The 14,805-nt window shown below is 42.5% G+C and overlaps 1 protein-coding gene across 3 annotated transcripts in view; it reads right to left on the reverse strand.

Moving 5' to 3' along the window:
- Nucleotides 1-450: 450 nt before the first annotated feature.
- The window catches only part of LOC139449438 (uncharacterized), a 38,580-nt gene continuing 24,225 nt past the window's right edge, over nucleotides 451-14,805 (reverse strand). For 2 of the 3 annotated variants that reach the window (XM_071230832.1, XM_071230831.1), the window contains 6 exons: nucleotides 13,754-13,857; nucleotides 10,373-13,286; nucleotides 7,121-7,170; nucleotides 5,315-5,429; nucleotides 3,762-3,873; nucleotides 451-2,051 (listed from right to left, as the gene is read on the reverse strand). In XM_071230832.1, the coding sequence (XP_071086933.1) occupies nucleotides 820-2,051; nucleotides 3,762-3,873; nucleotides 5,315-5,429; nucleotides 7,121-7,170; nucleotides 10,373-13,286; nucleotides 13,754-13,857 (4,527 nt within the window). In that variant the 3' untranslated portion in view covers nucleotides 451-819. Of the gene's footprint in view, nucleotides 2,052-3,761; nucleotides 3,874-5,314; nucleotides 5,430-7,120; nucleotides 7,171-8,256; nucleotides 8,344-10,372; nucleotides 13,287-13,753; nucleotides 13,858-14,805 lie in introns of all 3 variants that reach the window. The other variant, XM_071230833.1, reaches the window with a different exon arrangement.

Below are 14,805 nucleotides of genomic sequence, written 5' to 3' on the forward strand. Positions count from 1 at the left end.
GGCCACCTGTCCCTGGGTGGACATCTGACACCAGTCACCTGTTCCTAGTTGGGACATCTTACACAGGACACTGGGCCACCTGTTCCTAGTTGGGACATCTGACACCGGACACTGGGCCACATGTTCCCACTTGGGACATCTGAGACCAGTCACTGGGCCACATGTTCCCACTTGGGACATCTGAGACCAGTCACTGGGCCACCGGTTCCCAGTTGGGACATCTTACACCAGACACTGGGCCACCGGTTCCCAGTTGGGACATCTTACACCAGACACTGGGCCACCTGTTCCTAGTTGGGACATCTTACACCAGACACTGGGCCACATGTTCCTAGTTGGGACATCTTACACCAGACACTGGGCCACCTGTTCCTAGTTGGGACATCTGAGACCAGTCACTGGGCCACATGTTCCCACTTGGGACATCTGAGACCAGTCACTGGGCCACCTGTTCCCAGTTGGGACATCTTACACCAGACACTGGGCCACCGGTTCCCAGTTGGGACATCTTACACCAGACACTGGGCCACATGTTCCTAGTTGGGACATCTTACACCAGACACTGGGCCACATGTTCCTAGTTGGGACATCTTACACAGGACACTGGGCCACCTGTTCCTAGTTGGGACATCTTACACCAGAATACCTGTTTCAAAGGGCAGTCACCTTACACGAAGCACTTTCTTACAACAGCACTACTATACAATCCAGAGATCAGTCATGACTGAACCTAAACATCTTGAATTACTATATTAAAAGACATCAAGATATGAATGAAGAAGATATTCAGAAATATGATACTTGGGATACAAAATAATCTCATTTTGTGCAGAAGAATTCATTCTTAGCTAAACCACGAACATCACAAATAAGGAAATTCTCCTTCTTTCCCGATTTTCCATTTTCACGAATAGAAGAGGTATCCGTCTTGTCACTTCCCTGAGAAGCCTCACTCTGACTTATCTCCCTTATGGCACCGACTTTGTTCAAATTGCCTGTCGCTTCACTTGAACAATTCTCACTTGGTGTCTTTGATTCTAGGGGAACAGATTCAACACTTGCGTCATCAAAATTTAATTCACTCGGCAGAAGCAAACTAAACATGGCATCTTTCTCAGGTGACTTTTCCCTTTCGAGAGTTTCAACACACATTTCATCAGCCAAGCATTCCACAGGCTGATTTTCTTCTGTTTTAGAAACAGGTTTATTCACCACTTTTTGAATTTCGTTTATCTTTTCAGCTTGTTCGATGGTGGGCAACCTTGGTTCTTCCTCAGGGCTCTTGTCATCACACACCGCATCTGTGACATCAAGGTCGTCACAGTCGTAGCTAAGTCTTGCTGCATTTTCAATGAACGATTCCACTTGCAGGATTGCTTCCTCAGAATTTGATCTCTGCAGCGTCCTTTGTCCTGATTTCGCAGAACCCTTTTCCCTGAGTTTAATATCACCCTTTTCCTTTTGAACCGGAGAATTTTGCATAGATGGAATTTTCCCTGAATTTTTAACACACTCTCCATCCTCTACAGTTCCTCCCTGTTCACTCACGATCGCCTTACCGACTTTTTCAAATTTCAATTTCATATCCGTAATATCTTTCACATTCTCAGCCAAAACATTTTCAGTCGTCTCCCGTTCCTCAATGTCTTCATTCACAGATTCTTCGTCGTCATCTTTTTCAATCTCGATAACAAACTTTTCACTTTCAGACCAAAAGCAGCTTGGGTTGTTAGGATCAACCTTCATCCCAGGTGCTGCTCTTAGTTTGTCTCCGATGGAATTGCCATTGGTCTCCTTTGCATTACACGTCCTGGCCTCAGTGCTCAGACTTGTTGATGGTGATCCGATCGAGGCAGAAGCAGCAGACGGTGACGGAGCTGACGTATCCTTCTCCATCTCTACTTCCTTCTCATCCTGGGACTTCTGCATGCCATACTTGATTATCTTCCTCAGTAGATGCCTCTTGGAGTGCCGCTTCAGTTCTTGCTGTTTAACTTCCTCAAGATGAGATCCAATGACTTTAGCTGATATCCCCTTCTTCAACAAGCCATCTGAATAAATATGTGATATTTATAATTATAGCTGATGGATAAAATTATTATAAAAAAAGAGTGAAAAATGGTTTTATGCCGCTTTTAGACATTCCAGCAATATCACGGCGGGGAACACCAGAAACGGGCTTCACACATTGTACCCATGTGGGGAATCAAACCCTGGTCTTCATCGTGAAGAGCGAACGCTTTAACCACTAGGCTACTACACCGCCCCCCCCCCCCAAGGTTGAAAGACGTCATGTTTCATGTTTGTGACATCATCCAAGTTAATGTTCTATGATGTTGCTATTTGTAAATCAGTGACCTCAATCACAAGGTTTTTAATACAACCACTAAACTAATGTTGCGGTTTGTTGTTTTCTTCACCATCATTTTTGGATTAGTAACTTACTATAAGGATGATGATATTTCAGGGTATTATCATTTGCAGAAGCCTTGGTGTGTTGATAATGTCCTGACAAACTGCTTTACTCTTATTGTAATGTAAGTAAAGGGGTCCTCGTCATAAATCTAATGTTAAAAAGGAAACATATGGGGGGTTCCTAGATTCCACTACCCCAGCAAAGATTATCAAGCATCCCAGGACAAACTTTAATTTCAAACACTGTTTAAATAAATACAAATTTTAATATGACAGGGCTCTGTAAATAATCGAGTTAGGACCAAACAATCCAGTGATTGACATCACTTGTGATACCATGACATACATCAACCAAGTCACCAAGCCAGACCACTCGATCCTGTCAATCTCATCTAACAACAGGCATAGGTTGCTGAAGACCAATTCTAACCCGGATCTTTACAAGGGGATATATACAAAACCACAGTGTTGCAAATTAAATTAGGGGCACTTCAGGGGTCCTTAAGGTTTGTGTGTATCGTAATTAAATCTGGGGACCCCCGAAATCTTTAACCATAAATATAGTGAGTGAGTGAGTGAGTGAGTATGATTTTACGCCGCTTTTAGCAATATTCCAGCAATATCACGGCGGGGGGACATCAGAAATGGGCTTCACACATTGTACCCATGTCGGGATTCGAACCCGGGTCTTCGGTGTGACGAGAGAACGCTTTAACCACTAGGCTACCCCACCGCCCCTTACCATAAATATAAGGGTTATGACAAGGACCACTTAACTTTCATGCTTAATTTTTAAAAATGCTGATATATCAACACACTTTCAAAAATCTCTCAAATAACAAGTATTTGGATCAAAACAAACAGAAAAATTATTCAATTATTTATTCATTTTTGTGTTTATTGATAACGTTGATAGTGGAAACATGGAATTGATGTCAACTATAGATATTCAAAGTGGAAGCATGGCATCAATGTCAACCGTGGATATTTTAAGTGGAAGCTTTGTATTAGGGTCAACTGTGGATATTTTAAGTGGAAGCGTTGCATTGAGGTCAACTGTGGATATTTTAAGTGGAAGCGTTGCGTCGATGTCAACTGAAGATATTTTAAGTGGAAGCGTTGCATTGAGGTCAACTGTGGATATTTTAAGTGGAAGCTTTGTGTCGAGGTCAACTTTGGATACTTTAAGTTGAAGCATGGCAGGTGTCAATGAATGGCCCCATTGCTTTTCATGCTAAATTTCGACCACTGCAAGGCATTTATTAAACATCGTCCAATGACATCAACTGGATAGATGTACCGCCATTAAACAGGGATCATAAATGTAAAAGTTCCTAACTCCTCACCAACAGCGACCCGGAGCCGCCTCCTCTGTGCACGGCGGTAAAACTTCTCCATCTTCAGGTCCTCAATCAGCTGGGCGGAGCGCTGTTTCTCACATTCGATGGTCATCAGCGCCTAAAAGAGAGGCCATTGGTCAGATCTCAACATTACCAGAGTCAGATGCTACCACACTGCATTACTTTGGGTGTTATGCTTTGTTTGTGGGTACTGGATGCACATTTCCGCGTTGTGTATGTATACATACAAGCATAGAATACGAAATGAGCTCATAAAAATAGTTATCATACAGGAGCAAGTTTGGTATTTTATTTATCACTTTCCGTTTATAACTTTTTAGAAACATTCCACTGTTGTGTGTGAAAGGGCAAATATCTACCCGAGCCACAGCATAACTCAACTGAGTTTAACAAAACAATAGTTCAAACATGTCAAAAGTTTACATGTATTAAAACAATACCATACAACAGCCCATCTTTGGAATTTAGGGGTCCATTCCATAAAGCTATTGTAAGCTTAGTTAAGATTATCATACCTCCCATACTGTAACATAGACTTACGACTACCGTATTCGACGTAATAAGCACCCCACTCTAATAAGCGCCCATGGCGATATTTCTTAATATATTGGCTAGTGAACAATCCCAATCAGCACCCCTTCTGATTCATCAATGTACAAAAGACCTATTTATTCATGTATCATACAAACTCGTGTGTTATATGCATCCTTAATTATGGGCAATTAAATTCTGAAAAATATATATGTCGTATATAAACATTTCAGGTTGTCAGCATAAACCACAAAATTTATCTTTCAACTCTGTTTTTTTCACCAAAATATTATTCTAATAAGAGCCCCCTATTTCTAATTTTGAGAGCGCTCTGGGCGCTTATTACGTCAAATACTGTATGTGCTATGCTCGCCTTGTGGAACAGGGTCCTGCACCACAAAGTTTACAGTCACAATACCCTATGACTTATTTTGAGAAATTTTGTTGCAAAACACACTGGCGAAACAATGCCATGCGAGGTCAGCCGAGCAACAAGGTTGCTGGGGTCATCGGGTCTGCACAAGCTCTTCTCGGGGGAACTATCACCTCTAGAGATCAATGCTATTGAATTAGCCAAAGGATGTTGAGACTTTCCAATATTAGACAGTGGAACTTGTTCCCACAGTACATAAGCACACACCTTGGTATTAAACACTGTGCAACCTCAGTTTGTTGTAATAAAACAAGTGACTGAGATTATTAACACATCACTGAGGCTGACCTCCAGATCCAATCAGTACCATTGTACAACAAGCATGCATTGCTGGAGGCCAAATCTAACCTGGAATCTCCACATTGTCAATTTTACTCCAGACCATACCAATAATTCTTTGCATCTCTTTTCGAATTCCTTCAATTGATACATCATTGTTCTGGTTGCCATGGTTGTTGTTGTTGGTTTGTTGTTTAACGCCGCACTCAGCAATATTCCAGCTATATGACGGCGGTCTGTAAATAATCGAGTCTGGACCAGACAATCCAGTGATTTGGTTGCCATGGCTACTCACAGCATCCAGCACCTTCTGTCTGGAGAGGGTCACAGGGGGGTTGTCCTCCCCCTCAGAGATGCTGTTGTACAGATACATGAACATACACAGGATGTCCTGTCTCCGAGCGCGCTCTCTGAAATAGGAAACACAAGTGTTATAGACAGTAAGGCCACATTTTTTTAATTTCATGTTTCGTGGATATATTCCAACTTGCTTTATATATTTATCTATTGATGTATCTATTGAAATGATTTATTTATATGAAAAACTGCAACTGGCCTCTTGAATCACTTGCAGTGATGTAGACATTTTATAATGTAATAAAGGGTCTATATTACTGGGGTGGTGTGGTGTGGTGTGGTGTGTTGGGGTGGGGTGGGGTGGCGCTGGTGTGGTGTGTTGGGGTGGGGTGGGGGTGGTTGGTGATGGTTCATTAATATCTTGGACCGGCTTTTCAGTCGGGGTGGCGGGCCCGTGAAAAGGAAAATAAATAATGTGTGGCCTATTTATGGCTTGAGGATATTTCCCCTGCATTTATCAATAAGCCAATCATATCACCACTGGGGAAACCAGGCTCTAACTTTAAACATTATTGTACCCATGTGAAGAATCAAACGCAGGTCGCGAGTCTCATGCATTAAAACCTTAACTACTAGATTCGCCCATCATTTCTCTAAAACAATTAACTAATAGTGAGTGAGTTTGGTTTTACACTGTCTTTTGCAGTACACCAACAATATCACGGCAGGGGACACCAGAAATAGGCTTCACATAATGTACCCATGTGGGGAATCGAACCTAGGTTTTGGTGTAATGAGCGAACACTTTCACCACTAGGCTATCCAACTTTGAATAGACTCACATCAGAACTTCACCACAATGTGGTCACAATGTCTTGATGGGTGATGGGAGGCATGCAGTTTATACAAAACTTGTGGAGTATTGATGCCCAAGAAAGGCACACTTTGGAGAACAGTCTTAAAATATAACAGAACAAACTCATGGGGAAGGTGGTATCTTTTAGTAAATTCATGAAGCTGTGAGGTGAGGTGAGGTGATGTAAGATGAGGTGAGGTGTGGTGAGTGAGTGAGTGAGTGAGTGAGTGAGTGAGTGAGTGAGTTGGGTTTAACGCCGCTATTAACAGTATTCAAGTTATATCGCGGCGTGTCAACTTAATGTGGGAGGAAAGCCCGAAGTGATGCAGGTCTCAGACGTTTACCACTTCGGTGAAACCCACGAGCACGGGTATGGTGCTGATAAACCTAGAAACATAATTGGGGCGAATCGGGATTCAAACCCACAATGACAGGTTTCTGGTGTGCCCAAGGGACGCAACTCTGCACAGCGAATCGCTGCGCCTTAGATGAGGTGAGGTGTGATGGAGTTTTTCAAGATCACATTCTAGATAACTGCACTAAAATAGCGACTTGCATGTGCATGTGCATGTTCGTGTGTGTGTGTGTGTGTGTGTGTGTGTGTGTGTGTGTGTGTGTGTGTGTGTGTGTGTTTTGCTTGTACTAGCCATGTCACAGTAGCTACCCCACTCACACACAGTATACTGACTCTGAGCCGACCAGTTCTTTTTTTATCCTCTTACAGCTGAGCACCAGACAGGGAAACAATAAGTACTGTCTCTTAATGTCTTTAGGTACGATGCATCTGGGGATCAAACCAGCGTCCATCCACTCGCTGGACAGACACTTTATCCTCTAGTCCTTGGAGGCAGTCACATTTACAACAATTACATCTGGGAGTCCTTTTGGAAATTTCAGTGGTTTTCATAGTACACAGGGGCGGAGTAATTTATAACATAAGTTACTTACTTGTTGGTCTTCCTCTCTCGGACTTCTCCTCTGAAATCTTCCTCATCTTCCTGCAAAAATAATGACATAGAAACTCATTTCATTGTTGCTTGCCCAGGACTTTCGTGGTTGAAAGGGAGAATGAGTTGTTTATGTTAATGAATGACTAAGTGAGGTTTGGGCTGGCTGAATGATTCAGGTATTGGTAAAGTTAGTGTTAGGATTGAAGTCACGACTTCAATGGTTGAAAGGGAGAAAGTGTAATTTATTGGGTAAGTTAGGGTAAGGTGGTAAATATTGGGTTAAGTTAGGGTTAGGTGGTATATCTTGGATTAAGTCAGGGTTAGGTTGTATATAGGATAAAGTTAGGGTTAAGTGGTAAATATTGGATAAAGTTAGGGCTAGGTGGTAAATATTGGATAAAGTCAGGGTCAGGTGGTAAATCTTGGATAAAGTTAAGATTAGGTGGTAAATCTTGGATAAAGTCAGGGTTAGGTTGTATGTAGGATAAAGTCAGGGTTAAGTGGTAAATATTGGATAAAGTCAGGTTAGGTGGTAAATCTTGGATAAAGTTAAGATTGGGTGGTAAATCTTGGATAAAGTCAGGGTTAGGTTGTATATAGGATAAAGTTAGGGTTAGGTGGCCTATAATCGGATAAAGTTAGGGTTAAGTGGCCTATAATCGGATAAAGTTAGGGTTAGGTTGTATATAGGACAAAGTTAGGGTTAGGTTGTATATAGGATAAAGTTAGGGTTAGGTGGTACATATTGAATAAAGCTAGGGTTATGTGGTACATACTAAAGAAAGTTAGGGTAAGGTGGAAAATATTGCGATATCTTGGGTGATACGCATATAGTGACTGGGTGTAATATATCATGAAAAGTTAGGTGTTAATACCGTGGTATACATAAGGAGAAGTTACTTTTGAATGGATGGTTCAAGTGTGAACAAATGGATGAGACAGCTGCAGGAGATGGTCAAGAGCCTTATAGGGTTTTAAGCTTACAGGTGAGCCACTCTGACAGCATTTGCTTGTTGTCTGACATGACACGCAGCAATATTCCAGCTAAATGACTGTGGTCTGTAAATAATCAAGTCTGGACCAGACAATCATTATATCCCACAGATTCCGCACGGAGGTTTAATGTCAATGTACCTTGAGCTGTCTATACAGGGTCTCTCTGGCATCTTCCAGGGGGTGGGTGTCTGGGTCAACCCCCCCCAACACGTCCAGCTTCTCCTCCTGGCAATACAGTAGCGATGACTAGTGGGGACATTTTCACTTGTATAACAGTCTTGCCATTGACATGGAGCCATGGACAATTTCAGTGAGCTCAATAGTACTATCAATAACAGCCCCAAAACAAAGCCATTCCATATTATTGCTTGAGAAAAGGAATGAGTTTTTCAGTATTAACAGTGGTAGAAAGCAACATTTTTAGTCCACTGAAAATGGCCGATTTCTGCTAGTCCTTATGATACTTAACTATTGGGCAGTATGGCAAGGACGACAGGACTAGTGACAATTTCTACTGCTGATTAGCATATTGCCACAGATTTATGGAGAAAAAGACACAAGTGATTCAGGTCTAGGCATTTATGATAAAGTGTTAGAAATTGGCACTAGTCCTGTCGTCTACGATTGTAGTGCCAAGGACAGGCCAATATGCAAAAATCAGCAGATCCTGGCACCGCAAAGGGATGCAACTCTGACAGCAATGCAGTGCTGTGTATCGCATGGCCCCATAATCCATGATATCACTGCAAGTGAGTGCACAAAGGGAGGAAACTGTTGTCACCTCTTTCATGTATAAACAAGATGATTTTATGAGTACTTCCTTATCTCGTCACTACCGGATGTAGAAACTGGGTCAAGAGAATGTGGGGAAGAAACAGAACTGTTGTCTAACCCTTTTCATGTCACGATGAAGAGTTGTTTTGAAATGATTGATATGACTTGTCATGAATAGCGGGATTAGTTGGCATTAGGGTTTAACTGATGTAATTAGAAATATTATCCAGAATACTGCAATCAACGCATTTGTAAAGAGTTATAGACAGTGATCAATGTAGAACTAGAATAAGCTCTGGTGTACATCATACATAGCATAAAACATTATGATCCAGTTTCAAGAACAATACCAGATACTTTCAGTTAATATCAGCAGGGATTCAGCAAATGTCAAGGTGAAGTGAAATGAGGTTTAATAGTGAGTGAGTGAGTGAGTGAGTGAGTGAGTGAGTGAGTGAGTGAGTGAAGAGTATGGTTTTATGCCGCTTTTAGCAATATTCAAGCAATATCACGGCGGGGGACACCAGAAATGGGCTTCACATATTGTACCCATGTTGGGATTCGAACCCAGGTCTTCGGTGTGACGAGCGAACGCTTTAACCATTAGGCTACCCGACCGCCCCTGAGGTTTAATAATTAGGTGTGACACAACTGAATCAGGATTCTAGTATCAGTAGTAATTACTTATTATAATTTTATATCATAAGTTCTGGATGACCAATATGTATTGCACATCAGTCAAGTATTCTGTAAAAACATTACATGAGAATTGATTTACCAACACTGATCAAGATGTGATGTGAAAAGGCGTTTAACATTGCATTCATGATTATTCACAATTAGAAACTAACAGTTTCCGTCCACTAGTCCTTATAATGATTAAAAATTGCAAAACCCCTAAAAAGGGCATATTTGTACTAGTCCTTAGGATACCTTAACTATTGGGCAGTTTGGCAAGGACTATAGGACTAGTGCCAATATCTAACGCTGATGCATATGTGAGTGTGTGTGAGTGTGTGTGTGTGTGAGTGTGTGTGAGTGTGTGTGTGTGTGTGTGTGTGCCTGTGAGTGCATGGTCTTGTACTTGACCAGACTAATGCTGGTTTTATAGTTCTAACCCCAACAAAATACCATGCCCCAATTTCACATGGATACCCCTACTAAGACACAGCATGTTGACATTTAGTCCCTTCGTGTGGTGATCCAATGTTTTCACTACTGGGCCACCACCCCACTGTTCCAAAACTTGTTTGTTTTGTTTGTTTGTTTGTTGTTTTACAACACACTCAGCAATATTCCAGCCATATGACGGTAGTAAAGTAATAGTCTGGACCAGCCAATCCAGTGATTGATATCATGAGCATCAATCAATGCAATTGGGATATGATGACATGCATCAACCAAGTCAGCCAGACTGACAAGCACAGTCGCCTCCTATAATACCACAGCAAGCCTGATGACAACTCACAATGCAACCTACCTCTGATATGTTGATGGTGTGTTGACCTTGAAGCGAGTGTCCAGAAATGCTACAGCCGTCAAGGGACATCTGACTGTCGTCATCCGAGATATCAATGACAGGAAGGTTCATCCTTCCTTTGAACTTCTGAATGGGAGTGAGTTTCATTGAACTCTCAATGTTGGCCAAGATCTGACTTGGGCTGCCGAGAGCATCCGATGAAGGTCGTCCATCAACAAGTTTAATTCTCTTGCTTGAATCTGCAAAGGCTGCTGAATCGGAGTCACTTCGCTGCCGTTTTACAGGCAAAAATCCTTGTTGCGTTTTTTGAATTTTGTAAGCACCAGGGTTTGGGGTGGAAGTCTTAATGGTATCAGGTGAATCTAAGGACAAGGATCTGGCTTGTCTCAGTCCCCCATCAACAGCTCCACCTGAAGTTGATTGACCAGGTTTCCTGGCCACCTTCTTCTGACTAGACTCTTTGTCACCATCACCATGTTTCTTGTTTGTTCCAGCAGCTGCCTCACAGTATTCCACTTTGTTCTCCTTATCAGCTGTGTCCTGAAGAACATGGACCTGGTTAAGAGTTTGTTGAGCAGTTCCAGAATCCTCCTCATCAAGAGATGTGACTAGATGTGTTTCACTACTTACTTTCTTCTCTATGTCTTTTCCAACTGGACATTTTCCAGTGGCCATTGGTTGACTCTTTGACCCTCCTTTGCGAACCTTAGATCCCGAGGAACCATCTACCTCATCAAAGGATTCAACAGAGTTGGACTGATCTGACTTACGACCCTTTTTCTTCAGTCCTCTACTTGATGGTTCATCGGCTGACAGTGCATTAAGTCCCTTTGCAGAAGCTGGGTCGACATTCTTTTTCCTCCGCCTCTTCTTTGAAGGTTTAGCATCTTCCTCAATTAAGACTTTGGTCTTTTCCTGTGATTTGTTTTCAACCACTTCCTCAAGTCTTAATATTGTTCCATGGGGCCCAGGGATGTATTTTGTGCCAAGAAGAGATTTTGTAATTTTGCTTCCTTGGGAGCCAACTGACTTGGCTGGTGGTACAATGGGAAATGAATTAGCAGGTAGGAATCTGAGTAATGGCTGGGTCGTTCCATCGGGGTTCTTCACCTGAAGCATCTTAACATCATTTATATCAGTAAATGGTCCATACAGTTTACCACCAGGAGTGCTGATGATTGTCTTTGTGGGTCTAGAGTTTCCTACTGTGGACACATTAGTAGCAACTGGTGCACCAGCAAGAATTATTTGGGATCCAGCAGTCTGCATTGTCGGACCTGGAACTGGAACTAGAATCTGCCCAATAGGTGGAGCTGCAGGTCCCCTAATTTGGAATGTCTGGTTCTGAATTGGCGGAAATGATTTTGGAGTACTTGGACGAACATGTTTCATGTCAGCGGAAGATGGAAGTATTTTAACACTGCTTGCTTCATTTCGTCCATTTCCAGGTGGGTTCACGGACTTGGGATCCAAAACGAGCTGTTCTGGTTCGTCATGTGTGTCGTTGTGACTTGTCTCTACATTGTCATCAGTGAGGTCTATTGTCACCTCTCCATCCCTGACATAGCCAGCTCCTCCTGGTGACTCTTCAACACAGCCAAATATAGAAGCAAACTTTTCATCCACTGGGCCAGAAAGAGGAATCTTACCAAGCTTGTCCAGAGAAGAAGTAGTTGAACCCTTGAGGATTTTCGGCTTGGATTCATGAACTACATCACCTTGAGGACTTTGGAGTTTGGCTTTGTTTTTCTTTTTGACAGGCTCGTTTCCAGACAGTTTAGCTTCCTTTTCAGGTTTCTTCCCTTTCTTTTTACTATCCATAGTGCCTACGACCATTGATATTGAATCACCGGTCTCTGTGTTCTGTACTGTGATGTGCTCAATATCAGCTGAATCTGATTCAGCATCTCTGTTCCCAGATATGTCATTCAGTTTCATGATTTCGGATCTATTTCCATCTATTGTCATAGTACTGTTGCCACTGGATTCCATGAATGTTGAGCTAGGGTGAGAGATCTGAAGGCGATTAAAACCTGAAATACCCATTGAAACAGAAGGTGCTGCAGATGAAGTTGCTGCTGAAGGCGGGGCGGATGATGAAGGTGTAGGGGGAAGGGTTTTCTGTAAAGTGTGAGATAATGCACCATTCTTATCAGGACCACCATAGGATGTGTTCTTAAAGATTCTCCTTGAAGCTGTGTCACAAGACTGAACAGAAAAAGAATCTCGGGGTTTGTTCAAAGATGCTCGATGTTGTTTCAGATGTGCTGCTGCTGATGCTGCTTGGAACTTTTTGATATCCGATTCCGATGCCTTTCTCATCACTTTCACCCTTATCGAATACATATGTTCAGGCAGTTTGCCTTTTAGTTCCGGAGGAATGACAGCACACTTTTCAGCTTTTGGCATGATTTCAACAATGAAGTCACCAATGACCATCCTGCGAGGGTCTGGGTACACTCCTCTGCTCAGACACTGAGCTACCCGGCTGAGAATCTGCGGTTTGGCATTGTCCCAGTTACAATTGGCCATGAATTCCAACAGCTTTATCTCTTCAGGTTCAGACTCTGACCCAGGGTCTTTGGTCTCCTTGGGTTTAGGATTGGCTTTCAGGCAAACCATCTGGGTGTGCCACTGCGCGTGGAGGAGATCTGTTGGCAATGTCCTCGATGGTTTTCTTTTAGGCAGCTCTGCTGCATGGGGCCTATGTTTGTCTGAGTTTTTCGGAGCACCATCTTTGTTCTGACAATCAATGGCCACTTTAGCAAGTCTGCGGCCCAAGTCCTGAGGATTAGGTCCAGGGGTTCCTGGCCGGCTTCCGCCAGGGGTGACACTGATACTGGAAGCATCCGACTCGTTCTCAGTCTTCTCGATTCGAACAACAGTGGGATCATTGGAGAGGTTCCTATCTGATCTGTAACGAAATACAATATTGGTCATTATTTAGGAAACAGAGACTCTACGAGTATATCAATGCTGGTGTTTGTGATATTTCAATATTGCAATGGGGATGCCTACAGTTGTCTCCACACACTGTACCCACATGGGATTCAAACCCAGCTTTAACCAATAGGCTGATGGTGAGTGAGTGAGTGAGTGAGTTTTACACCGCTTTTAACAATATTCCAGCAATATCACGACCGGGGACACCAGAAATGGGCTTCACACATTGTACCTATGTCTGGATTTGAACCCGGGTCTTCGGCATGACGAGCGAACGCTTTTAACACTAGGCTACCCAACCGCCCCTAATAGGCTGGTGAACCGATGCACTGAATAATAATGATTACATGGCATGCATTGGCAAATTGTACAGAAATTAAAAAGATTACATTTGGGATTGAAGCACTTTATACATTTTTAAAATCCATGAATACTAACGTTTTTGTTGGACTGAATGCAGCCGATCTGGCACATGACGTCACGTCAGTGTTATCATCATCATCATCATCACTGATCTGGACAACCTCCTGAGATAGGGAGGGCTGAAACAGAGCGTACAGTGGGTAAGTGGGTAAGCTGGATTAACACGCCTTTGAAAAGTGTTTAAATACACTACACAACTGTTGGTAGGGATAATCAAATATGTCACTCTATTTAGATTGTCACAATTGTATCATGGCAAGATAAGAACATCCTTATCAATAGTGGCGCAGTATATCACAACATTTTGATGCCTATTGTGTTTGGAAAACCAAAAGTTCATTGTTCTTCAAATTACAGTTCTTCTATTTGTGTCACAGGTTACTTGGTCTCTGGGACTGGTTTGTTTGTTTGTTTGTTTGTTGTTTAACGCTGCACTCAGCAATATTCCAGCTATATGATGGTGGTCTGTAAATAATCGACTCTGGACCAGACAATCCAGTGATTGACATCATGGGCAAATTTCATCAAGAAATATTCGTTAGTTGAACGGATAGGGCACTACACTCAATTTCAGTAACGTCCAAAACGAAATAAAAATCCCAAATCATCCAAAGGCACCATTTCACCACTAGATTGATCTGGATAGCAACTTCTGCTCCAGAAACGAAAAACGGATGGAGGACAGACGGACAGGCATGCTGATGACCATATCCCACCTTTATCCAAACCAGGGACCCGTGAAGATTCCGGGGTAGAATAGGTCTTCAGCAACCCATATTTACCGTAAGAGGCGACTAACGGGATCGGGTGGTCAGGCTCGCTGACAGGGTTGATGCATGTCATCAATCCCAAATGCGTGGATCGATGCTCATGATATTAATCACTGGATTATGTGGTCCAGACTTGATTATTTACAGACCGCCATCATATAGCTGGAATATTGCTGAGTGCGGCATTAAACAAACAACCAACCAACCAACCAAACCAGGGGATCAAAAGCATCACCTGTGAAATCTATGTCATCATACATCATTTTCCAAATCATTAACATGATTAACAGACACTTA

The sequence above is a fragment of the Haliotis cracherodii genome, unplaced genomic scaffold, assembly GCF_022045235.1.
Source record: "Haliotis cracherodii isolate W230 unplaced genomic scaffold, xgHalCrac1.p SCAF_8, whole genome shotgun sequence".
In the NCBI taxonomy this organism is placed as follows: Eukaryota; Metazoa; Mollusca; class Gastropoda; order Lepetellida; family Haliotidae; genus Haliotis; species Haliotis cracherodii.